The following is a 27,976-nucleotide window of genomic DNA, read 5'->3' on the forward strand; positions in this document are numbered from 1 at the left end:
GCCCACCTACTCCAGGGCTCAGAAGGAGACAGAGGGATCTGAGCTGGGCCTCAGAGGATTTAATGGTAGGGGAGCAGAAAGGGCATTCCCAGCAAAGGCAAGGAGAAAAGACAATGTCTAACAAAGTAGGGCTTAGTCTAAGGGGGGTGGGAGGGGTGGGTGTGAAGTGCTGGGGCCGCATCGCCCATCCTGAGAAGCTTGTGTCCATCCTGCGAGTGACAGGAACCAGAGGAGGTTTTGGAGCAGGAGACTGACGTGGCTGGAGTCAGGTTCTAGAAGGTCGGGTCTCCAACCCCCAGTGCCCTAACGATGACTTCCAGAAAGGACAGACCAGGAACCGATTCTTGACTGTTAGCGGGCCTTTGCCCATGTCATGCCCACGGGCTGCCACGTTGGGGGTGTCAGGGCAGGGAGGGGAACAGGGGAGGGAGCGAGGTCCAGACTCAGCGGGTTTGGGCTTCTTGCAGGGGCGAGGGGGAGGGACTTGGAAGCCTCTGCCCCAGGCTGAACACTTCCTCCAGGGTGGCAGCTGTGCCCTGACTACGCTGGGCGTGGCTCCAGTGGTCTCAGGTCCTCTAGGGCCAGGCGGCGGCAGTCAGCATGGCTGCCTCTCGGGGGTCATCAGTCGCTCCACCTCCCGCATGAACCGCAGACACAGCTCTTCCTGCCACGGCAGAGCCACGCACTGCACAGCCACAGGCAGGCCCACGCTCTTCTTCACGTTCTGCAGGGGACACAGGCGTCAGGACGGGAGGCGTCGAGGCAGGGCCCCACCCTGGGCCCAGGAAGCACCCCAGTTGGAGAGGAGGGCAGCACGGCAGGGCCAGCCCGCAGTCTTTAGGGGTCTTGCATTAAGAAAGACAGACGAGAGGATGTGAGGGCGATCTGGCTGTGACACCTGTCACCCCATGGATCGCCAGGGTTGACTTGGCTGATCTGGCTGGCTAGGCGGGTGTCCCCTTCCTCCCTCACCACTCCACGTGCGTCCCTCCCGAAGCTGCGCGCTCGGTGGAAGAGGACGACCTTCCCCGATAGAGGAGGACCGTTCTTCCGTCAAGGGTATACGAGCAGCTGCGCTCCCCTGCTAGAACCTCCAAACAAGCTCTCAAGACAGACAGACAAGGATACTCGTGTTTATACTGTCTCCTCCACTAGAGGAAGGGGAGCAGGTGTGAGTCCAGGGGAAAAGGGACTTACCTTCCGCAGCGCCTTGTCCCAGATATCCCCAAAGTAGCCCTTGTAATGCTCCAACTGGGCCTCGTCCTCAGCGGTCACCGTGGTGACAGGCACTACCCCCGCAGGGAAGTCCAGGCAGTTGTAGAGCACAGTGTAGCTGATGGCCCCTGAGACACAGCACATGTGGCTGGAGCAGGTTGGGTGACCTTCCATGACAACTGTCCTCTCTGAGCCCCAGTCTTCCACCCTGTGAAATGGCACCCTGCATCCACAGACAGGGAGAGGTTCTCTCCTAGGGCTGAGACTTGAGTGAGAGCCCGGGATTCCAGATTCAGGGCGGGCTGGAGAGTGCGCTGACGAGCTTGCCCTGTGCCTCTTCCCTGCAGCTTCCCCCCGCCTGGACTGTTGTTGCTGTCTTCCTGGTTTATCTAAATCCCACCTGGGCTTCAAACACCACCTCCCAAAACCACAGACTCTGTAACATGATCTCCAACTTGAACAGTGCTGAGGACAGGGTCCCACATGACTCCCATCTCTCCAGCCAACCAGACTGTGAGCCTCTCAAGGGTGGAGTCCTCCCCCAGGGGGGCAACCCACCCGCAGGGTTCCTCTTCTTCTACCTCCCAGCAGCCCCACCAGGCAAAGGGCTGAACTCATAGAAGAGAAGAGACAGGTGACAGGGCTGTGATGGGGCTGCAAGCCTCACCTGTGGCCTTGCCTGGGCCATTCAAGTCTAGAGCAGGGCCCAGCATGGGGGTGAGCAGCACATCCAGCTCCACTGCTCTCCACTGGGCAATCACAGAGTGACGGTACACCTGCGGAGGATACCCATACACCAGGTGAAGCACTCAGACCCAGCCCGTTACATGGACTCTCCAACGCAGGCACTGTGGCTGGGGTGACTCTAGCCCTGCACCTGCCCCGGATGTGAACTGAACCACAGTGGGATGGAGGACCTCGGGGGTATTCAGACAGGGCTGCTCTCAGGGGGCATCACCTGCTCCACAGAACCACAGACACCACTCTTCCTACCAGGGCAGGGCCATGGAGTGCTGGCTACAGGCAGCATCAGAGTGGCAAAAGAGGTATCCAGGACAGGAGCCCCAGGCTGACCCAGGCCCCTAGGACGGGTCTCTGGGCAAGTGAGGGTCTGACAGCAGTCCCCAGGCGGCCCGATCCAGGGAGTGGAAGGGAGAACGATGGGCCACTCCAGGGGATCAGTGGGACCAGTGGCCAAGAGACCCCAACGCAGGTGGCCTGTCCAACTCCACCCCCCACCCGCCCTACTCTAGTCGAGAGGCTCTGACCTCACCTCAATCTCGTGGTGCAGTTCCCAGAGCTTTCCAGCTGACCTGGACAGAGGGAGTGAGGTCACTGACCAGGATGATCCCAGCCATGGGGATTAGCAACATCAGACCCCCACTCTCAACACCTCCCAGATCTCATTCCTCCTTGGACCCTTCTCAATGCCAGGGCACTCTGAGAGGAAAGTAGTGCAGGGCAGAAGTTCTAATCCCTAAGTTCATGTCCCACTGAGTCCCCAGGAGGGACCTAGGCCTGACTCCTTGCTACCCTCAGGACACAGGAGAGGCCAGAGCCACCCAAGGTCCTAAATGCCTGGTGGTAACAGAAGGAGGAAGTCCACAAGATGTCAGGGCCTGAGAATGGGACAACTTATTCCCAGCTTTTCCGGCATGAGCAACTGAGGGGCAGGCAAGAGAGGGCACGGTGCAGTCTGATCTCTAAGAGTAGCACCCTCATGGGTTCCCAGCATCCCCCGCTCCTGCCTCCCGCCAGCTCCTTCCCGGGCCTTTCCACCCGTGCCCAGCCAGGGCAATCTTCTCCTCTCCACCCCCTCCCATTCTGTGCTCTCCCAGGTCCTTGCTCTCCAGGCTTTCCTGGACCTTGCTAAGACATCTTCAAGATCCTCCTCGAAAGCCACAGAGGTTGCCACCCTGCCTGGGCCCTTTCCAGCCTCAGAAGCTACTTCTCTCATCTTTTCCTGTTGGAAAGCACTTGGACCCAGGTCAGGGGAAAAGGGGTGCAAGCATCTGGGCATGGGAAACATTCTTACCGAGACTTGATGCTGTTGAGAAAGGCTGACAACCTTGGGAGCTGCAGAAGGACAGACACAGTCAGTGACTCAGCTTTGGGCCAGATGTGGCAATAATCTTCAGGCCAAGCTGCCTGTGCTTCCTCCCTCTGTCCCTCCCCCCATGTCCCAGGTCAGCACCCCTTTCAGCATGCATGTTAGCTGAAGATCAAAGGGCATGGGGGGAGGAGAAGAGACTAGGTGAGGGCTGAGAGGAAGAGGAGGCTAAGGGGAGGGGGGAAGAGCCCCAGAGGCTCCCGCCCGGCCCAGCCCACCCCTTCTATTCCTTGTGCCCTCACCAGAGGCCTTAGCATGAAAGCCAGCAGTCCTTTAAGCCAGCTGGGCATCCTCAGAGTTGAGATCAGGTCTCCCAAGCAGGGGTCCACGAAATCACCTTTGCTGGGAGACAAAGGGTCCAGTCCAGACACATCCACCCCAGGCATCCCTCCTGGCTCACCCCCACCTACTGCATCCCCCGGTCTCTACTCAGTGACTCTGCCTACCTCCCTCCTCACCAGACTCTGGCAGCCACGCTCTCCAGCCCCTTCATCTCAGCCTCTCCTTTCCAACATGTGGCTTGTGTCTGCAGACCCTTTGCGATGCCTGGGCTCCACCCACACCCATGGAGCTCCCCAAGGCAGGACTCCCTGTCTACCTCCCTGGTAAACTCAGCTTAAAGCAATAAGAACTAGAGGCAGCATCTCCCTGGCCAGGGCGTGATACTGAGGGCATTCCCCCCGTGGAGGCGGATATTGGCCTGGAGGCACGAGTGGCGCAGTCTTGAGTGGGCACCGTGATCCTTGTCTCTGAGGCTGTCTCTGCTCTAGATCTCAGGGAAAGGTCTCAGGCGGCTGATCCTGGAGCCTCATTCCCAGGGCCAGAGTGAGGGGTAGCCCCTTCCGCTAAAGCCTGAACCATACTTAGCTACTGGGGGAAGTCCAGTCAGTCTGGGCATGTCCCCAGGAGGCACCTTCACAGGCCTGTCCTCTGCCCGTGTCAACCTTTAAGGACTGAAAACACCCAAGTGGAACCAGCTTCTCTAAACGTGAGCTCTGCGAAGTCCCTTAAAGCGGGTCTGGTCCAACCTACTGACTTTACAGACAAGAAAACTGAGGTCCTACTCAAAAGAGAAAGACGTGGCTCAAGTGAGAAGAGCCCGGAGTCACAGAATGACGTCTACACCCCTGCCCTCCTATTTGACCCTACCCTTGTCTCTCAGTCTTTCCCAAATACATCGGCAACTCCCTGCTTCCCTCCTACCTCCCAGCCAGCTCAGCTCAGGATGAGGCCATGGATGCTCAATCCAGCCTCCCCCTGCGCTGGCACCTTTCCAAAGACTCCCTGGCAAGGTAGTGCCAGGCTCAGCCTGCAGTCAGAGGGGTGGCAAGGTCCCTACCCAGAATGCTCAGACCTTCTTCACATTCAGCTGAGGCCTGTCCTCCATCTTCCCCCAGCCTGGCCTGTCCCCGGGGTTACAGCACCCAGCTGCTCTTCCTGGGTCTCCCCATGTCCTGATCCCACCACAGACCTCCAAACCCAACATCACTCACAAGTTCTGTAGGAAGCTCTTGCCACCGTCACTGAACAGCCCACCCATCGACAGGGTCTCCACAGCATGGGGTATGTTGCTTGGCAGGAAGGGAACCAGCTGCAGGGACCGAGTAGTGTAAGACTCCCAGACCTAGAAACCCTTGGGTCCCACCACCCCCATGCTACCCAGGCAGCCCCGAGCATGGACTGGACCAGCCCTGCCTTCACGCTACCCTCACTGGAGCCGCAACGGTGGCCTTGGTGGCCCGTGATAACTCCCTGTAAGATGCACATCGGGAGAGAAGTCTGGAGCCCCACAGAAGCCTGTCTCAGATGAACATCCCCCAACCTGCCATCTCAGGGCCCCAGGAACCTCTGGACAGCTGTGCACCCCTGCCTGCGGTCGACGAGGCCCTCCCAATGCAGCTCACAGCTCACACATCCCCAGCACAGGGGTGAGCTCACCATCAATCATGGACCCCAATACTTCTGATCAGCCCCTCTTTCCTGGTCCCCCAGGGACCGAATTCCCATCCCCAACCACAAAACAATCAGGGTGGAAGGATGCCAGGGATGGGTGGCAGCCATGGGTACCAGGAAGGCTTCCCTGAAAGAGGGGCGATGCCAGGACTTGTGGGCTCCCACCTCCATACCGTGTGGCCAGCAGCTTCGAGTCTCTTCTTGGTCTCCAGCAGGGCCCGTGTCATGGCCGGGGTGGGCATGGTATAGTTGTCAGTCTCATAATACCCCACACGCAGGGGCTGAGAGCTTGTGTAGACCTGGGGGCAACACACAGGAGTCAGAGTCAGGTCAGGAGAGGGTGGCCCCAAGCAGGGCTCCCAGAGCTCAGAACAGCTACTCAGCCCCAGACGCAGCTTTGAGGCTACACCCTAGATCCCCCGAAAACTGACTGCCAGTGAGGCCAGCCCCTTCTGCATATGACCCCTTCACAAAACACCTTCACAATGACTTTGCAGGTGGGCAGAGCAAGAATGAGGATTCCCACTGGTCCTACGAGGAAACTGAAGCTTCAGGTCTAGATAGGGAGATAGGCCCAGAGTGGAGCTGAGACTCAGCCAAGGCCACTTGTCAGGGCAGAGCTACAAGACTAGGTCAGGAAGCCAGGTATCCCGCGTCCTGAGCCGAGGCTCTCCACAGCCTGTTTCCAGAATGCTAGTCCTGGCTCCCGTAAGAGATTGTTCCAGACCTCAGGACAGGAGCCTCCCCTCCTCCCCTCCTCTCAGGAAGGGGCTCTTGAAGGACTGGTTTCACTTAGAACATCTCCTCTGCTGAGGAGGGGTAGCTCACCCCATCCCCAGCCCCGATCTCCTGCCTGCCCCAGCGCCTTCAGCCCTTCCAAGGCAACCTGGGCTGGGTGAGGGCAAAGAGGTCTGTAGGGAGAAATGCCAGACCGCTGAGAGATGGCGCTTACATCACACAGACAGCTTACTGTCTACATTAACATGGCTTTACTATTCCACTGCCCACATCGATCTAACTTGACTACTCCTGAATGTGTTGTACATAAAGTACAGATAACTTTATCAGTCATTCTTAAAAGACCCGCCAATTCTTCAATAGAAGCACCAAATGACGGCTTATCCTCTAAGACTCCTTGAACCCCTCTCCTCAGAATCCTCACCTTGCTGTATCCACCAGTCCTAACCTATTACATCATGATCTGTACCCAATCCTAACCAATGCCCCACACTGAAATATCCACCTGAAACCAACTTCAACATCCTAACTTTGCACCCCTCCCCCACACTGCTAAGGCTCTGTGGAGGCAGCACTCCCCCTCACCACAGAAAGCATTAAACTCAGCCTTATCTGATCAACAGGCTGTTTTGATGATATTTTGGGGAGCCAGCATCTGACACTGCCCACAGATCCCAGCTTTCTCTGGGAGGGAGACAGCTCCGCTTTTAACCGTCCTTAACTCACTCAGCCTACACGCCAAGCATCCCTCTGGAGGCTGGGGATAGGGACATGAATACTATAGGAAAGGCTCCTAATTACTGGGGATCAAACACAGATAAGGTACAGGAGTGCTCTCTCAAGCTGTTCTTAGCCTCGAGGACACTCCTGTTCCGCAGTGACAGCCCCCAGGCTGGGCCGGAAGGTGGGCCTTTCCTCAGCTCTGGCTCCCAGCCCACCAATTTGAAAGCCTCAAGGTTTCCAAATGCAGGCAAGGGCGCCATCTAGTGGCTGTCTGAAGAGGCGCTGCTGCTGGCCTCAGACACACACACCGCCCCCCCCCTCACCCCCCTCACCCCACCCCACCCCCGGCCCTGCCGGGGTGGTTTTCAGGAGACAGGGCCTCCAAGTCCTGCTGCAATGCGGGGAGTGCTCTCTGGGCTCAGGAGCACCAGTGAGACCTGAATCCACCCCGGCTCACCTCCTCCCTGAAGGGCAGGGGGGGCACGGAGGGGTCCAGGTGGAACATGTCCTCACACAGCAGCGCTCGCAGGCACAGCGCCAGGCTCTCCACGTCCCGGGCCATGGGGCCGACCGAGAGCTGTACTGTGGGGCAGGGAGGGGAGGAAAGAGAGATCACCCAGCCCCAAGGAGCTCTGGGGCCAGGTCCAAGCAAGGACTGGGCCGTGGCCCAGTAGTGTGAACAGGGACAAGGCGTAGGAACTCAGACCTAGAGTGGCCTGGGGGCCCAACACTGCCCCAAGGAGAGGCAGGGGCAGAGGCGGATCAGGCAGACCCCCCTCCTCCAGGGCATAGAGGGAACCACAGACCTCACCTGCTACCTGTCCATAGACACAGCCCTTCAGGCCACTCTTGCTGGATAAGAAACACAAGATGTTGGCAATGGGAAATGGCCATCCTCTGCCCAACCCCACATCCATACAGCAGCTCCCAACTCTCTCACCACTTTGGAAACTAGGAACCAAGGACTGTGGTGCTGTGACACTACCTCCCAGCAAAACCCCAGTCAGGGAATCCCTGCCTGGAGCCCAGAGAGGTGTGAAGCTAGGCCAAGGTCACACAGCAAGAGACTCAGAAGCTCCCTCCCCTGACCACCTACACCATACCTGATGCGGTTCCCTGTGGGTTTGAGGCCGCAGATGCCACAGAAGGCAGAGGGAAAGCGAATGCTTCCTCCGATGTCGGTGCCTAAGCCCAGTAGGGAGCCCCCAGCCGCAATGAGGGCCCCCTCACCCCCTGAGGAGCCACCTGGGCTCTTGGAAGACTTCCATGGGTTCACGGTCTGGCCAAAGAGGGGGTTACAACAGTCATAGCTGGAGGAAACAGAAAGGGGTCAGCCCATGTCACGCTGGTACCGGTGCCCCTGCCCCCACCCCGCACCTGAGACACAACCTGAACATGGACTGGGGGACATTGGTGTACACGAAGGGCAAGGCCCCCTGCCGCTTCAGCACCTGCACCACCACGCTGTCACACTCTGCTGGCGCCCCCTCGTTCAGGCTCAAGCCCAGTGTCGAGTCCTGGCCCTAGAAGGAGGGATGGGCGAGAGGGACGTGGCTGATGAGCCAGGGGCGCCTTGGCAGCACAGGGTCTGTTCCCACCACCACCCCACAGGCCAAGGCAGGGCGTACCCATGGTGCCCTCTCAAGGCCTTTGGACCTGGTACTTCCTCTGAGGGCCCAGGGTGACCCAGGACGCAGAGCTGGCTGGCAGGGACTGGGGCAGGGCACACCTTGTAGCTGAAGCACTCCTTGAGGCTCACTGGGACGCCGTAGAGCAGGCCCTGCCTTGGGACCTGGCACAGCTGAGTCTCACAGTCTGCCAGGTAGGTAGTCACACAGTTAGTCCCTTTGTTCACTTCCCAGGCCTTGGGGAGAGAGAAATGGATACAAGAACAAAGTGAGGCTGGCTTCTCTTTTTTTGTTTCAGTTGTGTTAAAATTCCCTCACCACCCAGGGAAAGGGTAACCAGAAACATGACCCAGGGGCACAGAGGATAACCTAGGCCCAGCACTCGCCTCACCAGGGACACATGGCTCCAGCCTCATCCTGGCTGTCTCTGGCCTTCAACTCCAAAACGGACAGAGAGTGAGAGTACTCCCAGGGCCAGGGCACAGCCAGGGCACTCAAAGGGGCAAGATACTGACCTCAGATGCCCCCCAGAGGCCGAGCTGGGAGGAGGTTGACCCTTGGCCACCCCAACCCCTGTCCTCCTCCAAGCCACACCCTCTGCCCAGTGAGGCTGGCAGATCCCCGTGTCAAGTCACACTGGGAGTCAGTGCAGGGCAGGGCTAGACCCAGGCTACAGCCTCCCAGCAGCGCAGGGAGCCTCCCAACTCCTCTGCCCCAGGCGGGCCCAGGTGAAGCCTCCCCTCCCCCAGGAACCCTTGAAGCTGATAATCAACTCTCCTGGACGCGTGGCTGACTGACAGCAACTGACAGGAACATGGGTGTGGCCCTGTTGCCACGCTCAGGTACAGGAAATCTGTCTCCTGCCTCAGGGCAGAAAGAGAGGAGGCCAATCTGTAGCCAGAATGCTCTCTGTGGATGATTAAGGGGGGCAGGAGCTTCTTCAGGGACATGGATTCATTAGAAACAACCCCGGCTGTTGAGACTGTGTGTCCTCTCAGTGCACCCGGCCCAGGGGTGTCCACTCCTTTCTCTACAGTCCCTCTCTGCCCCACTCTCAGCTGCAGTCACTCACACCACTCTCATACCCACCCGTCAGTCCCCCTGGCACTCATGTCCACCTGCTTAGGGGTCCCACTCACTACCACATGCTCTCTTCCAAGAAATCATATCAGATACAAGTCACACACATAGAAGTAAGTCAGAAAAAGAAAAACAAATACCATATGCTAACACATATATATAGAATCTTAAAAAAGAAAATGGTTCTGAAGAACCTAGGGGCAGGACAGGAACAAAGATGCAGTTGAGAATGGACTTGAGGACCTGGTGGGGGAAGGGTAAGCTGGGACAAAGTGAGAGAGTGGCATGGACATCTATACACTACCAAATGTAAAATAGATAGCTAGTGGGAAGCAGCTGCATCTCACAGGGAGATCAGCTCGGTGCTTTGTGACCGCCTAGAGGGGTGGGATAGGGAGGGTGGGAGTGAGACGCAAGAGGGAGGAGATATGGGGATATATGTATACATTACTGATTCACTTTGTTATACAGCAGAAACCAACACAACATTGTAAAGCAATTATACTCCAATAAAGATGTTTTAAAAAAGTGCTATGGCATATATAGACAAGTCACACTCACAAAGCACATTTCCTTCTTTCATTTTGTTTCAAACACATTTCTTGAGCACTTACTATATAAAAGACATAGCGTTCAGCAATAAGGTGCAGACAAATAAGACTGTCCACCAAAAGCCCACATTTGCCTTGGGAAAGAGAAAGACAAGGCAAGCCCTACAATGTGATGAGAAACGTGCTGTTAGAAAGTGAACACTTAGGGAGGGTGGGAGGGAGGGAGACGCAAGAGGGAAGACATATGGGAACATATGTTTATGTATGACTGATTCACTTTGTTATAAATCAGAAACTAACACACCATTGTAAAGCAATTATACCCCAATAAAGATGTTAAAAAAAAAAAAAAAAGAAAGTGAACACTGAAGAGGAAACCCTAACTCAGGCTGGGAGGGGAGGAGGGTCCTGGGAGGCTTCCTGGAGGACTCCAGAGACTCCTCTCTGAGCCCTGAGAACTCTTCCGGGGGAGCCTGTTGCACTGAGCGGGGCAAGAAGGAGAAGAGCCTCGCAGGTAAAAGGAACCCCACACGAGCCAGTGCAGGCGCTGGGTGCCAGGGAGCTGCCAGCAGCTGAGCTGCTGATGCCCCAAGCTACAGAAGGCCTTGGCCAGAGAGGACGCTGAAGAGCTGAGGGGGCACCTGGCCAGGAGGCTGGCGCTTGGTCCCAGAGGGAGATGGTGGTGGAGGACCAGGGTGGCTGAAGAGGGGGAGACAAGGGGATGGACTAGAGACAGCTATAGGAAGGGACCAGACCAGACTTGGTGACTGATGGGGTGGGGGCGGAAGGGAGAGGGAAGTCTGGGCTAAAAGCCAGGTTTCTAGCTAAGACAACATGCTCAGTATCCACCCCCCCGCCCCTCCCCCCCTCCCCAAATACACACACAGAGCCACTCTCTCTCTTCTCTCTCTCTCTCTCTCTCTCTCACACTCACACACACATACACACACACACACACACACACACAGAGTACCTCCCTGGCACTGTGATCCCACCACGGCCCTCAGTGGGATAAAGTCCAGGCCAGGTTTTCCCCCCAGCCTTGCAGAGAAAGTGGAGGAAGGAGCAGGGTCACTCCCAGGCTTTACCTTTCCCAAGTAGGTGAAGAGCACGGCCTCCCGAGACAGCTCCCCACTCTGTAGCTTCTGTACCAGTTGAGGCAGAGGCAGGGCCAGCAGTGCCTCTGAGTCCAGGTCAGGGTTCTGGGGAGACACCTCGGCTCAGTCCCCTACTCCCCGCAGGCTCCACGTGCCTGCAGCAGACACCAGTGGCCCATGCCCCCAAATCCCCGCACCTACCAAGCACGTGCTGTCACCTGCCAACCCGTGACAGATGTGCCCGCCCACAGCTCTGACACCACAAATGTGGTCCAGCCTGGGCAGGCCCTTGCCACCTGTAGAAAATACAGATCTATCTCTTCAAGAAGCTTACCTGAGGGGGGTCCAGGGAGAGGCCATGCCCAGGCTGATCATTAGACCATTACTAACAGGGACCACCAATGACTACCTACTGTGTGCCAGGCACCATGCCAATGTGCTCCATGTCTGGATGAAATCTTAGTACCATTCCCATTGCACAGCTGAAGAAACTGAGGCTCAGCAAGGGGAAGTGCCTTGCCTAGGACTTACAGATAAACTGTAGTTCTCTGCCCATTCAGCATGGGCTGACCACTGGCTGTCCACCTGCACCTAACTACTCAACACCTTGTCAGGGGAGGGCAGAAATAAGAAAACCCTGTCCTGGGTGGTTAGGGCTGGAGCTGGAGCCACATCCAAATGAGAGGGTTTTTGTGTTCAGTCCATAGATATTCATTAGGCACCTATTCCGTACCAGGCACCATGCTAGGCAAGGGGATACAGCAGTGAACAAAAAAGTCACATCCAGTCTTTGGGGGAGCTTACACAAGGTGCAGAGTTGGGGATGAGCAGATAATTCATAAGTAAATAAGTATTTTAGATAGCAAGAAATAAAGAAAATAAAATGGATGCAGTGAGTGGGCGGCACACAGGTAGAGGGTGGTTCAGGGAAGAGCTCTCTGAAGGAGAAGGGATGTTTGATCAGACACCTACTGCCAGGCCTCGAAGGCCCCCAGAGCCTCTGGGGTCAGCCCCTGCCTGCAAACATCCTGGCTTCCCCCTCGAGGGTATTGGGCTAATTAGTAAATAGGGCTAGGACGACATCTGAGTTGCAGGTACCACATCTCATCTCTACCCTCCTCTGCTCCTGCCAAAGTCACCAGGGACTTCCTTGTTGCCGAATACAGCAAACACCTGACTCTGTTCATTCTGCTCCAAGTCTCATGGAGGCATTCAGAGGGCTCGCTTCAGTTTCCTCTGGGCACAGACATACCCCGCTCCCCGGGGCTCCCTCCCACCTCTCCGCTCCTTCTGTCATCCGCTCATTCAGTCAACACACATGTTCTGAGCATCTACTATGTGCTGAGGACTAGCTAGGGCTGTGAATTTAGAGATAAATTAGAGAGATAACCAAGACAGACAAGTCTCTGCTTTCAGAGCTTAGAGCTTAGAGATAACCAAGAGAGACAAGTCTCTGCTTTCAGAGCTTAGCTTACCTTCAAGAAAACAAACAAGTTAATTGGGAAAAGAATTTGAAGAAGAATAAAAGAAAAAAAATATTTTTTAAAGAAAGAAAATAAGTTAACAAAGAATGGACAGATCATGGCAAGTGTGAGAAAGGATAAACGGAGCCTGTGACAGAAAGAACAGAGGAATGACTCAGATGGGCTGGGTAGGTGGCAGTGACATTTCAGATGTGATCTGAAGCATGAGAAGGAGCCAGACGCGGGGAGAGACAGAGGCTCCTGGAGGTTCCTCTGGCACCTCTTCTTCCCTCTCTGATGCTGGGAGAAGTCACTCCTTCTCATGGCTTCCACTCCAGGCCCTCTGCCTATCTCACAGCCTCCAGATCGTCGTCCTTCGACTGACCCACCTGAGCTCAGACCTACTCGCTGGACTACTCCCTTTTCTCCCTCTGTCCCTGTGTCGTTCCCCTGAGCTCGGTGCCTCCCCACCCCTCTCCACTGGCTCCTCTTCCCTCAGGGAAGGACGCTGCCCTCCATCTTCCACTCCCCCCCTCTCCCTCCCACCCACATCCAGTCACCAAGCCCCCTAAGTAGCTCTGGCAAATGGCCACCTCTCTGTCCCCTCTACCAAGACCCTTGCCAGTGCACATCCTTTCTCTCCTGGGTCAGACAGGGGCCACCCAACCGGCTGCCCCACCCAAGCTTTGTGGCCAGGCCAGACAGTGCAATGTCCAAGCCCACCTTGCCTCTCCCCTTAAAGTCCCCTTCACACCACGAGCTCCAGGAGATGCTTCCAGGCTGTGGTCCTGTCAGACTCCCCTGAACCCCCTCAGTGCAACACGGCCCCCTCACACCCACCACACGCCCAGAGCTGAACGCCCACCACACACACCCACCACACAGCCTTTGAAGCCTGGCCTCAATATCAGGAACACTCCACCTCTTCCCTAAATTTGTTAAATGGATTCAACACTCACTTGGGATTTTTTTTTTTTTTAAATAATACAGGCAGCTACAGGGAAGGAAAAAAAGAAAAATGGATCTATGATCTCCCCACCAACACACGAGACAACCCCTAGTGATGTACTTTTTTAAAGGTATACAGAATGAAAAGTGAACATTTCCCCCCACCTCTAGGGCTACCCTGCCCAGTCCCTCTTCTGAAAAGGAACCCATAGTTAACAGTTTCTGATGAAACCTCACAGGAAAAAAAAAAATGTCTGTGAAAAACCCACAATGTGGGGCTGCCCTGGTGGCGCAGTGGTTGAGAATCCGCCTGCCAATGCAGGGGACACGGGTTCGAGCCCTGGTCTGGGAAGATCCCACATGCCACAGAGCAGCGAAGCCCATGCGCCACAACTACTGAGCCCACATGCCGCAACTACTGAAGCCCACGCGCCTAGAGCCTGTGCTCCACAGCAAGAGAAGCCACCGCAGTGAGAAGCCCGCACACCGCAACAAAGAGTAGCCCCCACTCACCGCAACTAGAGAAAGCCCGCGCGCAGCAAGGAAGACCCAATGCAGCCAAAAATAAATAAATTAAATTAATTAAAAAAAAATTAGTATGGAGAATGCAGGGAAGTGTACAAATAACGTCTCACCAAGCATGTGGCCATCTGTATGCCTATTTTTTCAAGCAAAAGATACTATAGCTATCATTGAATCACTGCCCCTCCTCCATCTGTTTTTCTCCTTCTGAACCACCTACTGTCCTAATTTCAGGTATCCTACATTGTCCTCCAAGTCTTTTTTATTTTCACTTATGGGGTTTTTTTTTATCGCTTTTGTCCTATTTCAAGATATCTCTTCCATTTGATCATGTAGGCCACTGATACTGATCGAAACAAAAACCATACTGTTCTTCGCATTATTCATTGAATTGTTTTGTTTTAAAATCAGCTTCAGGTTGGTCTTGGAGACGCCAGGAGATGGAACTACAGGTCAGATCCAGTTGAAGGAAGTGGCATTTGTAATCCAGTGGAATTTTGACAAAAGGGCTTGTAAGGGATGTGTGGGAAGGGCATTCAGGATAAAACTACAGGTGCGGAGGCACAGAGGGATAAGCAGGTGTTCTGGGATGGCTCTCCCAGCCATAATATTCTGTCAATGGTGGTCTCTCTCTTCAGTCCAGAAAGGATATTGAAACTCATTCAGGGGGCAAGGTGGAAACAAATGCAACAAATGGGCATGTTACAGGTTAAGCTTCACGCGGTCAACAGAGAATAAAAGAAATACGCCTCCTTCTAAAGTTGCTCTAGAGTCCAGAGAAAGATGAACCATCTTGCGATGTTCAGGAGGTGCTTAGTACTCCTCCTCCTCCAGCAATGCCTCGGGACACAGGAAGTATCTGGGTCCCAACTAGCTTTCCTGCTGTCTATCACGCAGGAGCTGTACTATAAGCTGCTGTATTCTTCCAGGGCCCTACTAACCCTGGGCCCCTTCCCAAGACCCTGGATGAGCTCAGCTAAACTGTCCACCTCCTACCCATTCCCAAAGCTATTGTCACGAAGACCTCACCTCTTTGCTAATTGCTCAACACATTGAGGCTCCTAAGATAGTTCTCCCTCTCTTCTCCCAGTCACTGGAAAACCAAAAGGTGATTTCCCTGCTTTCCCATCTGCAAGAGCCAAGTTTTGGTGTTCCGAGGCCAGGCTCTGCCCCATGGAGGCTGTTTCAACAGCTTTGGGTATTTCAGGGCCAACGTTTCTACCCTTGAAGAGTCAGTTCTTAAAAATAATGAAAGGCTGTTGCTCCAGAAGGAAACTGTGTAGATGCTGATGCTTGGAGTTGAAGTGAGGGAAGACCCACCCTTCTACCACCCCACACCCCCACCAGCTGGTGGGTTCCTTGCAACCAGGACGGGAGTCCTGTAGGCACAAACTGTGGACAGATTCTTACAGCTGCCTCCACACAGCCCTCGGTGCTGGCAGAACTCAGCTAGCCAGCTGCACAGGACCTGGAGCCTCGGGAGCAGCCGAGGGTCTCCAGGCTGAGCCTGGCATCACTGCAAGGATCCCTGAGCAGGGCACCAAGGAGGTCAGCCAGAGAAGGAGGATCAGACAGTGATAAACCTGTGCCCAAGGAGGGAAAGTGACCAGTTTGGATGGAATACCTAAAAACCGACTGATTGTGTACTTTTCAGCCAGCTTGATGAGTGAAGGCTGGAACCAGATACATTTTTATTTCAAGAAATAAACAAATATGACATTTCCTGGTCCAGGAATGGTGTGGAGTAAATCCATACCATTACATTCAGCTAAAACTTCACGGCCATCAAGGCCATACCCAGGGCCTGGCATTCAAGGCCAGGGTCTCTCTTCCTAATATTTCTCCCCTGCTCCTCTCCAGCGGAATGAGGCTGGATGGTCCCACCAGGCATCTGGGTTCTAGTTCCAGCTCCTGTCTCGTGCTGTCCCATTATCCGGAATGCCTTCCCACCTGTCAGATCCAAATCCTATCAAACACTCGGGGCAAGTCTTCCCTCCCTCAGCACATAAGACCTGAGTTCAGCATTTTGACTTGGAACTGGGTCCAGTGTGTCACACACCTGGAGGGAAAGAAAGCCTCCCCTTCTAGGCCTCTCCCTCGCCCCCATACACACACTGAGCTGATCCAGAGGAGAAAATCTTGTTGACAGATCACCCACCTAAACCTATTCATGCAAAGGGCTTATAACCCATCAGACTCGACAGCCTAGGTGGCAGGGGTCCAGCTCCGCCAGTGACTCCCTGTGGACTTGGGCAAGTCCCTCTCCAGCTCCCTCTTAGCATCCTCAAGCACATATCAATGAGTTTGAACTGTAAGCTCTCCAGATGCCCTTGGCCATCACTTTATGATTCCAAAATCCTCAACCCGAACATCCTATTGGTTCTCACACTTGCGTTTTAGAGTCCTAATAGTGATCTTGAGATTCTCTGGCACCAGAGCAAAGCTCCTCTTTGACCCAGTACGAGACAGCCTTCGACAGCCTGCCCAGTTCCTTTCGTTTCCCTTCCTCCCCTAGGCCCCATCTGGCTCAGAAACAGTACGGAATGCATTACGGCGAGAGGAGTTTCGGGGAGTTACGAACCTGCGCTGCCCACACACCTGCGCTGCCCGCTGCCCGGTGCCCGCCGCTCGCCCCTCCGCGCGGCCGGGCGGCTGAAAGTGCTGCCGCCACCCCAGGCCCTCCCCCTGACCCCGATTCCAACCCCGGCCATCACCTGGAGACGGAAGCGCTGCGCCGCCTTGTCCATGGTCTCCAGGGCCGCTTGCTGCTTCTGTCGTGCCCGGGCCGCCGCGCCCCGCGCCGTCCGGTGACTGGACCAGCGCAGGGCCAAGGCCGCCGCCACCAAGCAGCAAGCCAGGGTAGCCCCGGAGGGGCCGGAGAGCGCGTTCCACAGTTCATCCAGCACCATGGTATCCCGCCGCCGACAGCTGCCGAGGGAAACCGAAGAGGAATCAGCACGCGCGGACTTCGCCGCAAAACCCGGCCTGGATCGACCTGGGATCCAGCGCCCGCCTGCGCTGGAGGGAGGGAGGGGCGGTGCCGCAGCCGCAGAGACGCGGGGCGGTGCGCTGTTGCCTGGCAGCCGGCCAGAGGCCGGTAAAGCGCAACCGACAAGGTCAAGCGCGGCAGCTCGGCTAGGACTGCTCCGCAAGTCCTCACGCACTGGACCAGGCGGAGCGGAAGGAGCACCCGATTCCCTTGGGCGCCCTCGGAAGCTCGAGCGTAGCAGCGGTTCGGCGCCCCTGTCCGGCCCGACCTCTGCCCTGCGCACCCGAGAGCCACAACTCCCGGAAGATGCAGTCCAGCCGGAGCCCCTGCGGGTAACAGGACGGAGAGCAGCGATAGGCTGAGCTCCCGGACCTGTTTAATCCCCGCAAACAGTTTAGCAGCATCTTCCTTGGAGAACCTTGGTTTGGGCGGTGCATCACAGGGCACCCACCTCTCCCCTGCGTGGGGCTTTGGGGTGGGTGCCAGGCAGAGATGGGCACAGGATGTTCCTCTCAGGGAGCCCACCTGCTGCCCCCTCTCCTCCCCCACCGTGGGACCCGGTGTCTCCCTCCCTGGACTCTTCTTCATGGCCAGAATACCCGTCACTTGTCCTTTTGCTCAGCCACCTCCCACAGACTGACCTTCCCAGGGTCACTCATTTCCAGTCCTGGGCCCTCCTGGATTTCACACTCAGGAAACAGAAAAAACTGCTTCTGTCTGGGGACCTGACACTCTTCATTAGTGGGGTGGGTGGATTATATATACACATAATATTTCTCCCATCTAGGCCTTTCTCACAGGACTTTATGTGCTTTATTTCATTTGTCCTCCCAACAGACCTATGAGGAAAGCATTTTTATTATCCTCATTTACAGATGAGGTAACTGAGGACAAGAGGGGTTAAATAACTTCTGTGGGTCACAGAGGTGGCTGAGTGGGGATTCAAACTCAGGTCCGATACTAAACCATTGCTCTTAACCATCAAGCAGTACTACCATTACTGCCCCTGGAAGTGAGGCTTTGTGGGATGGGATGTGGGAAAGGGCTCTGTGGCTGGAAAACTCTGTCTGCTGAAACACTGCTGTCCATCCAGTTCTGTCTTTACCTCTTTGAATCCGTGCCTTTTCCTGTAAAAGGATGAATACCCACCTCGCAAGATTGTTAGGAGGAGTCTGTGAGATCCTTGCTGTGAGCTGGGGAAACTGAAGGAGGTACCAGATCTTCAATCAGGCCTTATGGAGCTCAAGGTCTGGTTGAGAAGGAAAAAACATGCATAGACCAAGAAACAAAAGACATGCTTTGGTGGAAATGCAGAGATCATGTGGCATGAATCCAAAAAGCCTTGGAGGCTGGGCCCTTAGGCTGAATAGCCCTTGGGAAAGCCAGATAGCACAGTGGTTTAAAGTTTGCCTCTGGAGCTGGAGTGTCTGGTAACCCATCCTTGTTGTGTGACTGTGCCCCAGTTTCCTTACCTGTAAAATGAGGATAATAGTACCCCCGCCCCCGGGCCAATTCTCTAGTACTATTGTAAGAACCAAATGAGCTAACACATGAAATGCAGCCAGAACTGGGACTAGCCTATAGAAAGCAATCCATGCATGTTAATCAGTATATTATTGTTGTTGTTATTATTAGAGACCTACAGAGAGGGGTTTTCTGACCTGAGAAGCCCAAGCTCAGGAACCAGACTCCCTGAGTTCAAATCCTAACTTTGCCACTTACTGTGTAACCTTCAGTAAATCACTTTAACCTCTTGTGCCTCAGTTTCCTTATCTGCAAAATAGGAGATAATCATAGTGACTGCTTCATAGAATTGTGAAGATTAAATGAGTTAATTCAAGGGAAGTTAATTCAAAAGAGTCAATTCAGCTAATTAAATGAGGTTAGAACAGCACCTGGTCCATTGTAAGAGCTCAATAAACATTGACTCATTATTTTAAACAGAGATGTGACACAAATGTTTTGGAAAGGCAATGTGGAGGAGGACGGGGAGAGGAAAGCTGGAGGCAGAGACCGTGGAATGGAAGAGCAGGCGGATGTGGGGATCCAGTGGGGCTGGGGTTTCCAGGCCTCCACCTGTGTTACCAGAAAAGCATCTGTAATTCAACACCACACCATTCCTCGAGACAAAACAGCACTTGCCTGCCCTCAGGTGGTGTGTGTAAACTAGAGTTACTTGTATGGGCAGTCGCTCTAGCAGGCCCTGGTGGGTTTCCTGAGCAGTATCAGGGTTCTCCCCCACTAGCTGGTGACCTTGAGCAAGTCATCCTTAAGTATCCTCAGCTGTCAAGTGGGAAGACAGGTAAATACCTTGCCAAGTTCAGTTGGAGGTGGGGGCAGGGCAGAAGGGATGAGGGGTAGAGCTTGCAGAAGGGGAATCTGGAAGCTTCTCAGATTCCAGAGGGTTTGAACCCTGTCTTTGTTCTGGGGGTGAGAAGAGGGAGTGTGCCCCTGTTCTCAGTAACTGCCCTGCTTTGTTTTCTTTCACTTCTGTGAGCCTTTCCTCAATACAGAAGGGGAGGGCAGGAGCAGGGCACAGCCTGGCTCCAAGGAACTCACAGTTCCACAAGTGACATAGGATACCACACTCAGAAGCATGACCTGTGGGGCATTTTATAATTTCAAAGCACTGACAGGTCTTTGACCTCAGCTGACTGAGCTCCCCAACCACCTCAGAGGTCCCCTACTCTTACACTCTCCCCAGAGGGAGGGGAGAGTTTGTCTCCTATGGCAAACGATTCCAATACCACAGCTTTCTATGTCTCCGCTCTTTGCAAAGAGCTCCTCCCTTCAGAAGGGAGCTATTTCCCCACCCCCTGTAAATCTGGGCTGAACTTTGACTTGCTTTAACGATCAGAATGCAGTGCACGGGATGTTGTGTTAGTTCTGAGCCTAAGCTGCAAGAGAATTGTTTTCTTTCTCTCTCCTGGAACCCTGCCACTGCCATAAGAAGAAGTCCAAGCTAGCCTTCCTGAGGATGAGGCCATGTGGAGTAGAACCTCAGCCAGTTGTCCCTGCTCAGGCCCTTACACAGGTGAGAGCCCAGCCAAGATGAGCAGAGCCACTTGAATGCAGATACATGAGTGAACCTAGCCAACCAACAGACTCAGAATAATAAATGGTTGTTTAAATCACTAATTTTGGGGTTGGTTTATTACAAAGCAATAGCTAATTGACATACCTCCCAATCCCCATGGCCCAGATGAATAACTGAGGCCCCCAGACAACCAGGGACTTGCTTAATACTCCATAGTGAGTGGGGGCCCACTGTGAGTCAGACCTGGATCTTTGAGACTCACTGCTACCTCTGTAACAGGGATACACACACCTAGACTTTAGAACTGTTATTAAAAGTTCCTGGGCTTCCCTAGTGGCGCAGTGGTTAAGAATCCGCTTGCCAATGCAGGGGACATGGGTTCGAGCCCTAGCCTGGGAAGATTCTGCATGCCGTGGAGCAACTAAGCCCGAGCGCCACAACTACTGAACCCACGTGCCACAACTAGTGAAGCCTGTGCGCCTAGAGCCCGTGCTCTGCAGCAAGAGAAGCCACGACAATGAGAAGCCCGCACACCGCAACGAAGAGTAGCCCCAACTCGCTGCAACTAGAGAAAGCCTGGGCGCAGCAACGAAGACCCAACACAGCCTAAAATTTTTAAAAACAAATTAAAAAAAGAATTAAAAAAATTTCTTGCATTAAAAAAAAGAAAGTTCCTAGTCGTTAGCCTGGAAACACACCAACCACATCTCACCCTTAATCTGTTTTCCTCAACCTGTTTTAACCCATGTCATCCTTTGGATATACACAAAATGTTTTATTTGAAACTGTGGGGTAAGTTTCTTCACCATTCTGCCCCTGAGTTTCCTCATCTGTTAAATGGAGGTATTGTACTACCTCACTGGTTATTGAGAATTAAATGAGTTAATTTTAGTAAAGTATTTAGAACAGTGCCTGACATATAGCCAGGGCTATATAATAGAATAAAATAATGTGACTAAAAATGAGCCATAGCAATAGCAATTTTATTAGGGAAACATTTTTATTTTGATCCTGAGTGCTACATATTTTTCACTTGGCTCTGGTGACATCAATATGAGTATTGAGTCAGCTTGTATGCCATAACCTTTGCATCCAAGACGGTGAGGAAGAAAACATCTCGTGGGTGGCAAACCAGTTTTTGAAAACCAGACATGCAGAAAATCACATGCCCCCCTTCTCAAGAAGCATCAGTAGGACATCATTATATATTTACCTCGTACTTCACAGAGGGTATATTCTTGGTAGGTTGTGTATAAATCAAATCTTAACATAAATCTATCTTATTTAAAGAACTCATCTGGGGAACCATTCTGCAAAGTGAGGATGGCTTTTGTAAAATCAGTATACCTTTGAGGGACATTCAGAATTTTGACTAGAGGTAGACAGAACTTCTTTGTGTCTAAAACAAATCTACCCTCCCAAGGTTCCCTCAGGTGACTCTGGTTCTTCTCTCTTGGGCTGCCTGCTACTGAATCCTGATACATCCCAAAGAGGCCTCTTGCCCTTGGCTCTCTAGGACTGGAATTTTTGCAATTCCTGACTCTACCAAGGTGAATCCCTTTGAAACCAGAAGGTGTGGGGCCATTGTCCTCAGTGACTCTGATGTCACTATGCTGACAGTCTAGATATTCAGCTACCAAGCTCTCTGGCTTCTGCTCAAGCTGGCGACAACCTGCTTACAACTTCCTTCACAAACAGGGGCATCTAAGAGAGACAGAGCCCACAGTTCTAGCGGATGCCCTCATCTGGTTCTGTAAGTTGGGTGAACACACGGGTAGGGTTCAAACTCAGTATCTAACGACTCTGGCAGACTGTCAGAATGAGCACATGTACAAAGGAAGGTCCTAACTCATTTCTCAGCCTTCCTCAAACACTTTAGGTCCCAGTATTATTCTGTGCCTTTGAACACACTTCCCTTGGCCTCTAATGTCCGATGTTCCTCCAAAATCTTCACCCCAACCCTGCAACACACACTGCCTGGTAAACTTCTATTGATCCTTCAAGACCCAATTCAGAGCCCTCAGGTTCCAGATGGCAGATGACGCACATGTATTTTGCAGATAAAGCATTTACCTTCTTCATTAAAATAACAGAAGAACATATTTTTAAAAGAATAACAAAAACAAAAAGAATAACAGAGGCATTATTGGTAAACAAACCAACCCCCAAAAGAGTAAGATTCTTAGAAGATAGAAAGCAGGTGATATCAAATTGAAGGAAAAGGAGAAGCAGTCTAAGACACCAGAGGGAGCCAGGGTCTTCCCCAAGAAAGACCTGGGGAAGGTCCAAGCAGGAATGGGCAGTGAGGACAGTCTTGGGAATATACAGAGTACTGTTTTGGAACTGCTGTGACTTTGGGGCTGTTCCCTGCCACCTTCAATAAATAAAATAACAGTCCAGTTTCGAGTCTGATGAAATATTCTCTAAATGAAGTGTCCCAGTTTGGGAAGGGCAACCACTAAGGGAATCAGGGCTTGAGAGGAACAGAACAAAGAGGAACTGTATGACTCTGGTCCCCTAGAACAGACAAGGAAGGGAAAAAAGAGAAAGGGACAGTGACATTGTAGGAGTCCCAGCCTACCTGCCCACTTCTTGGTCACATTCCATCTCCTGACCAGTCAACACTCTTGAGTCAGGGGAAAAGCCTCCTGGGAGGTAAGACCAACACAACTCAAGAAGGCGTACCACCAGCCACCTTTCTTGACTAATAGTTTGTTCGTTCATCCATTTATCCCATCAGGTGCAGAGGGATTGAATTCATCATACCCCTCAGTTCACAGGACATTATCATCATTAATCCATCCAAGCCCCTCTCATATATTATCTGGGGTTTTTGTTTTGCGGTACGCGGGCCTCTCACTGTTGTGGCCTCTCCCGTTGCAGAGCACAGGCTCCGGACGTGCAGGCTCAGCGGCCATGGCTCACGGGCCCAGCCGCTCCACGGTATGTGGGATCTTCCCGGACCGGGGCACGAACCCTTGTCCCCTGCATCGGCAGGCAGACTCTCAACCACTGGACCACCAGGGAAGCCCTGTTTATTTTTTATCTTTGCTCCCCAATCTTATCCTCCCTCCACCCATAAGCAACTCATAATTTGTTTAATGCCTATCTTTTTGTTTGTATATGATCTTTTAAAATGTGTTGTTTTCTATGCATATATCTTATAGCTTTGAGATATAACTGGTGCACAATAAACTGCACATATTTAAAGTATACAGTACCATGAGTTTTTTACATATGTATATACATGTAAAATCATTACCACCATCAAGACATCTATCATCCCCAAAAGTTTCCTCATGGTCCTGTGTAATCTAGCCTTCCCTAGGCAACCACTGATCTGCTGTCACTATAGATTGGTTTGCATCTGATATTTTCTATTCTATTCTCTTTTGTTAAAAATATACATAAAATAGATAAGCAACAAAGATTTACTGTATAGTACAGGAAACTATATTCAATATCTTGTAATAACCTATAATGAAAAATAATCAAAAAAAGTATTATGTACATATATGTGTGTATATATATATATCTGAATCACTTTGCTGTATACGTGAAACTAACACAAGATCGTAAATCAACTATACTTTGATTTTAAAAAAAATCAATAAGAAAAAAAATAAGGAGCTGATCCATGCCTGCTGGATAGGTCAAAAGAGACCAAGGTAGGGGCTTCCCTGGTGGTCCAGTAGTTAGGACTCCATGCTTTCACTGCTGAGGGCCTGGGTTCAATCCCTGGTGGGGGAACTAAGTTCCCGCAAGCCTCGCAGCCAAAAAAAAAAAGGAGAAAAGAGAGAGAGACCAAGTTATACTTCAGTAACAACACAAACTCTCAGAGGCTGAACATGGCAGTTATTTTTCACCCTCGCCCCATGTCTAATGCAGGTCCACAGGGGGTTCTGCTCAACAAAGTCACTTAGGCACTCAGGCTGATGTAAGTTCCATCTCAACGTATGTTTCCATGGTCACTGTAGTGGGAATGACACGGCAAACCTGATGTTCACTCTCAACGCTTCCATCCAGAAATGTGGAAGAAAGACACCACTTCTACTAATATTTCATAAAACAAGTCACATAGCCATGCCCAACTACAGAGGCAGTGGGGAAGGCAACTCTCCTGAGGAAGAGGAGTAACCTTTCCTTCAGGAAGAGGAATAACTAACTAGCTATCTCTGAAAAATCCTAATGCCTACCATACGCACAAAACTGATTCCATGACCACGAATGAATCATGGTTGTGAACCACAGTCCAGAAAGCACTAGTTTAAAGGTTTTCTATTGATCTGCAATCTGGCTCACTACAGCTTTCTTCTACTGACCCCAGCTCTACTGACTCTGGAGACACTCAAAACACACCTGCACCCCCTGCCTCAGAACAGTCCTGTTTAGATACAGGCATCTCTCATTCTCTCTCTCTCTCTTCTCTCTCTCTCATTCTCTCTCTCTCTCTCTCTCTTTCAGCAACGGAGACATCAGCGGTTTAATGGATAGAGGGAGCTTACATGTCTGTGCAAGGTCCTGGAGTGAAACCCCTCTGCAGCAGGGCTGGACTTGGCGGGGCCAGACTTGGTGGCAGTCTTCACTCCCAGGGGTAGGTGTAGGTTACCAGTTATAGGGGGAATTGATGTTAGGTTGGCTTATTGGTTACCAGGGAAACCAGCAGAAGGGCACACCTCTCACTACCCCTATGATAAGCTATCACGGTGGCTAAAGTTAGAACAATCATTAGCTAGGGCCTGGGGCAAGCATGTAGGAAGGTCAGTCAGATGAGTAGGGTGCAGGTGAAGCAGGCACTGGTTGAGCAGGGAATGCATAGAGAGCAAGAGAACAGCTGTCTCCTGGCTTAATGCTCCCAGTTCTTCTTCCCAGGATGGAACTTTCAGTTTCCTCTCCAACCTGGTCACCCTCCCAGGTACACCTGACTTTGCCAGTGTGCCTCCTAGTGGGTCACCTCAAACTTCAGTCTGAACAGCAGGGAATTCAACAGCTCCCTTTACTCAGACAGGGGAGGGCTGAGGAAGCTTAAGTATTGGACTGACCTTCAGAAGCATTTTCTGTTGAATCAGTTATTTAACTTCCTCATTCAGCAAATACTATTGATAACCATACTCCCAGCAGGAGGCCCATGGAAATCTGATCAGGTCACTTTCCAGCTTAAAACTCCTGCATTGGCTTCCAATTACTCCAAGTACTCACTCCTTCAGAGCCTGCCATCCCTGGTGCCGTTGACTTCTACCTGTTCTCTGACCTCATATTTCACAAGCATCCCCTTCTCTCTGTATTGCAACATACTAGACCTCTTTCAGGTCCCGGAGTCTATCTCTCCAGCCTCAGGAGCTTCAGTCACACAGCCTGTTATCTCTGCTGGAGGACAGCCCTCACACACACACAACCTCCTCCTCTGCCTCACTAATCTACCGCCTCCTCATCCCCAGGTCTGTTTGAACATGTCTTCCTCCAGGCTACGTTAGGTCTCCCAGGTATACGCACTGTACACTTCTCTCAGTACTTTGCTCACTTGTCATTTAGTTGTAATTCATCTGTAATTTCTTATCTTTCTTGCCCACTAGATTGTACATCCCTTGAGAACAAAGACCTTGTCCATTCTGATCACCCCTCTCTCTAGTATCTTGGATGAGGCCTAGCACATATGAGATACTCAGTCTCTACTCATGCCTTTTATGTACCAAACACATTGGTGCTGGGGGGTTAGAGATGCAAGATACTAGCTTCCTGCCCCGAATAATTCTCAGTTTGGGGATGGGGTGAGGAGAGAAAGCACACAAGGGAAGTGTTATATTCCTAATATATACAGAGGGCTGGGGAAGCACAGAAAAGGGAACAACGCAGTCTGCTTTAGAAAATCAGAGAAAGCTTCCTGGAGGGGGTGGAAATCTGGGCTAGCACGAACAGAGAGAAAAGGGCATTTAGACAGAGAAGACAATGTGTCATGATACAGAGGCACCAGGGGACAGGTTATGCTTGGGATACACAAAGAACTTGTGAGAGAAGGGAGCATTGGGGGATAGCAGAGATAGAATCAACAACCAGGGACCAGGGCAGAGTTTGGACTTGATCCTGCAGGCAATGCAGAGAGAACAAAGGATTGTAAGCAGGTAAATGACAGTCAGATTTGGGTTTTCCACACGTGTCAATTATTTGTTGCTGTGTAACAAACCACCCCCAAAACTCAGCGGTTTAAAAACAACCATTTTAATTACTCATGATTCTGGGAATCAGCAAGCAACCATTTTAATTACTCATGATTCTGGGAATCAGCAAGCTTGTCTTGACTGGAGTCACTCATGCAGTTTGGGTCATTTAACCACTTAATTGAGGTTAGAAGGTCTTAGCTTGGTGTCCATCACATGCTTCTTCACATGGCAGTAGAAAAGTTCCAAGGTGAGACTGAAAGCTGCAAGGCCTCTTGAGGCCTAAGCTTAGAATTTACTCACATTCATTCCACCAAATTTAACTGATCAAAGCAAATCATACAGTCAGCCCAGATCCAAGGGGTGAGGAAAGAGACACTGTGTCTTGGTGAAGGAAGTAACAAAGCTATAATGCATTGGGACAGGATGTGAAGTTTAAAATTTATAATACCAAGTATTAGCAAGGATGTGAAGCAAAGTACTCTATCTTTGGATTGAATCTCCATGATCTGTGTGGGGAATCTTGGCTGTGGGAGAGCTCAGATCTTTTTTATGCTACTCTGGCCATGTAGTCAAGCCACACACATGTAATTAGTTAGGCCAGCTGTAAACCGTCAGCAAAGAAAGTGACCTTGGGAGTCAGGGGAGCTTCAGAGTTAAATAGCACATTAGAAATACCAATGCCCTTACCCCGGCCAAGAGTGAAAAAACAGACATCCAGATAAAGACACAGCCTTTGCAATCCAGCTGTAAATCAACTCTCTCTTCCATAATGTGAAATTCTAGAACAGGCAAAACTGTAGTGACAGAAAGCAGATTAGTGATTACCTGGGACCAGGAGTGGGAGAAGGGGATTAAGTGCAAAGGAGCACAAGGAAACTTTTTAGAAGATGGAATTATTTTCTATATTTTGATGGTGATGATGGCTATACTACTATAATGAATTATCAAAATTCATTTAAATGGTACATTTAAAATGATAAATTATATCGTATGTAAATAACAACAAAAAAGAATAAAGTTTTATTTTTAAAGGGCATCATGCTACATCTAATCTTTGGGACTAAACTTTTCATTTAATATATTTTTGCTAAGAATCATTCATATTGTTATGTGTTATTGTAGCTCATTTGTTTTGACACCTGTATAGTGTTCCACTGTGTGAATATTCCATTTTATTTGTCCACTCTCATGGGCATTTGGGTGTGCTTTTGTGACCAGGGTTACTATGAACATTCTTTTTTTTTAATTTTTTTTTTAATTTTTTAAAAATTTATTTATTTTTGGCTGTGTTGGGTCTTTGCTGCTGCGCACGGGCTTTCTCTAGTTGCAGCAAGTGGGGGCCACTCTTCATTGCAGTGCCCGGGCTTCTCATTGCGGTGCCTTCTCTTGTTGCGGAGCATGGGCTCTAGGCACGTGGGCTTCAGTAGTTGTAGCACGTAGGCTCAGTAGCTGTGGCTCACAGGCTCTAGAGCACAGAAGCCACAGGAGCCACTAGACCTCTTCCCAGCCACATTTGGGAAACAGTGCTGTTGACAGCAGGAGGAATGGCTGGAATTATTCAGCTCAAGAGAGCTTTCTCAAAGTAAGTAAGCAGATTATTGTGCACTGGCTTAACATTTTAGTTACTTGTTCCTTAAATTAGATCATGGGACATATGGAGAAACTTGGTAGGCTTGTTTAAGCCCTTCAGCTGCTCAAGACTTATCATGCAGAACTCACCTCAAGTGTGAGACGGGCTCTGTAACCAGAGGCCTGTAACCAGGC

At 51.7% G+C, this 27,976-nt stretch overlaps 1 protein-coding gene across 3 annotated transcripts; it reads right to left on the reverse strand.

Moving 5' to 3' along the window:
• Positions 1-44: 44 nt before the first annotated feature.
• FAAH (fatty acid amide hydrolase) lies at positions 45-27,925 on the reverse strand. Of its 3 annotated transcripts, XM_060140147.1 has the most exons (17): positions 26,900-27,925; positions 18,167-18,790; positions 16,743-16,956; positions 11,087-11,200; positions 8,469-8,603; positions 8,129-8,262; positions 7,843-8,049; positions 7,551-7,591; positions 7,197-7,321; positions 5,444-5,577; positions 4,819-4,916; positions 3,568-3,662; positions 3,251-3,291; positions 2,489-2,528; positions 1,883-1,991; positions 1,198-1,343; positions 45-724 (listed from the first exon to the last, which is right to left on the reverse strand). In XM_060140147.1, exons 3-17 carry the CDS (start codon positions 16,935-16,937, stop codon positions 596-598), a joined length of 1,743 nt encoding a protein of 580 aa, XP_059996130.1. In that variant the 5' UTR covers positions 16,938-16,956; positions 18,167-18,790; positions 26,900-27,925; the 3' UTR covers positions 45-595. The 3 variants fall into 3 exon arrangements, 2 of the variants coding, with proteins under 2 accessions (XP_059996130.1, XP_059996131.1); XM_060140148.1 differs by having other exon boundaries at positions 3,568-3,667; positions 5,452-5,577; positions 16,743-18,790; XR_009538944.1 differs by lacking the exons at positions 1,883-1,991; positions 2,489-2,528 and having other exon boundaries at positions 586-724; positions 16,743-18,790.
• Positions 27,926-27,976: the final 51 nt, after the last annotated feature.

Source organism: Lagenorhynchus albirostris, chromosome 2, assembly GCF_949774975.1.
Source record: "Lagenorhynchus albirostris chromosome 2, mLagAlb1.1, whole genome shotgun sequence".
In the NCBI taxonomy this organism is placed as follows: Eukaryota; Metazoa; Chordata; class Mammalia; order Artiodactyla; family Delphinidae; genus Lagenorhynchus; species Lagenorhynchus albirostris.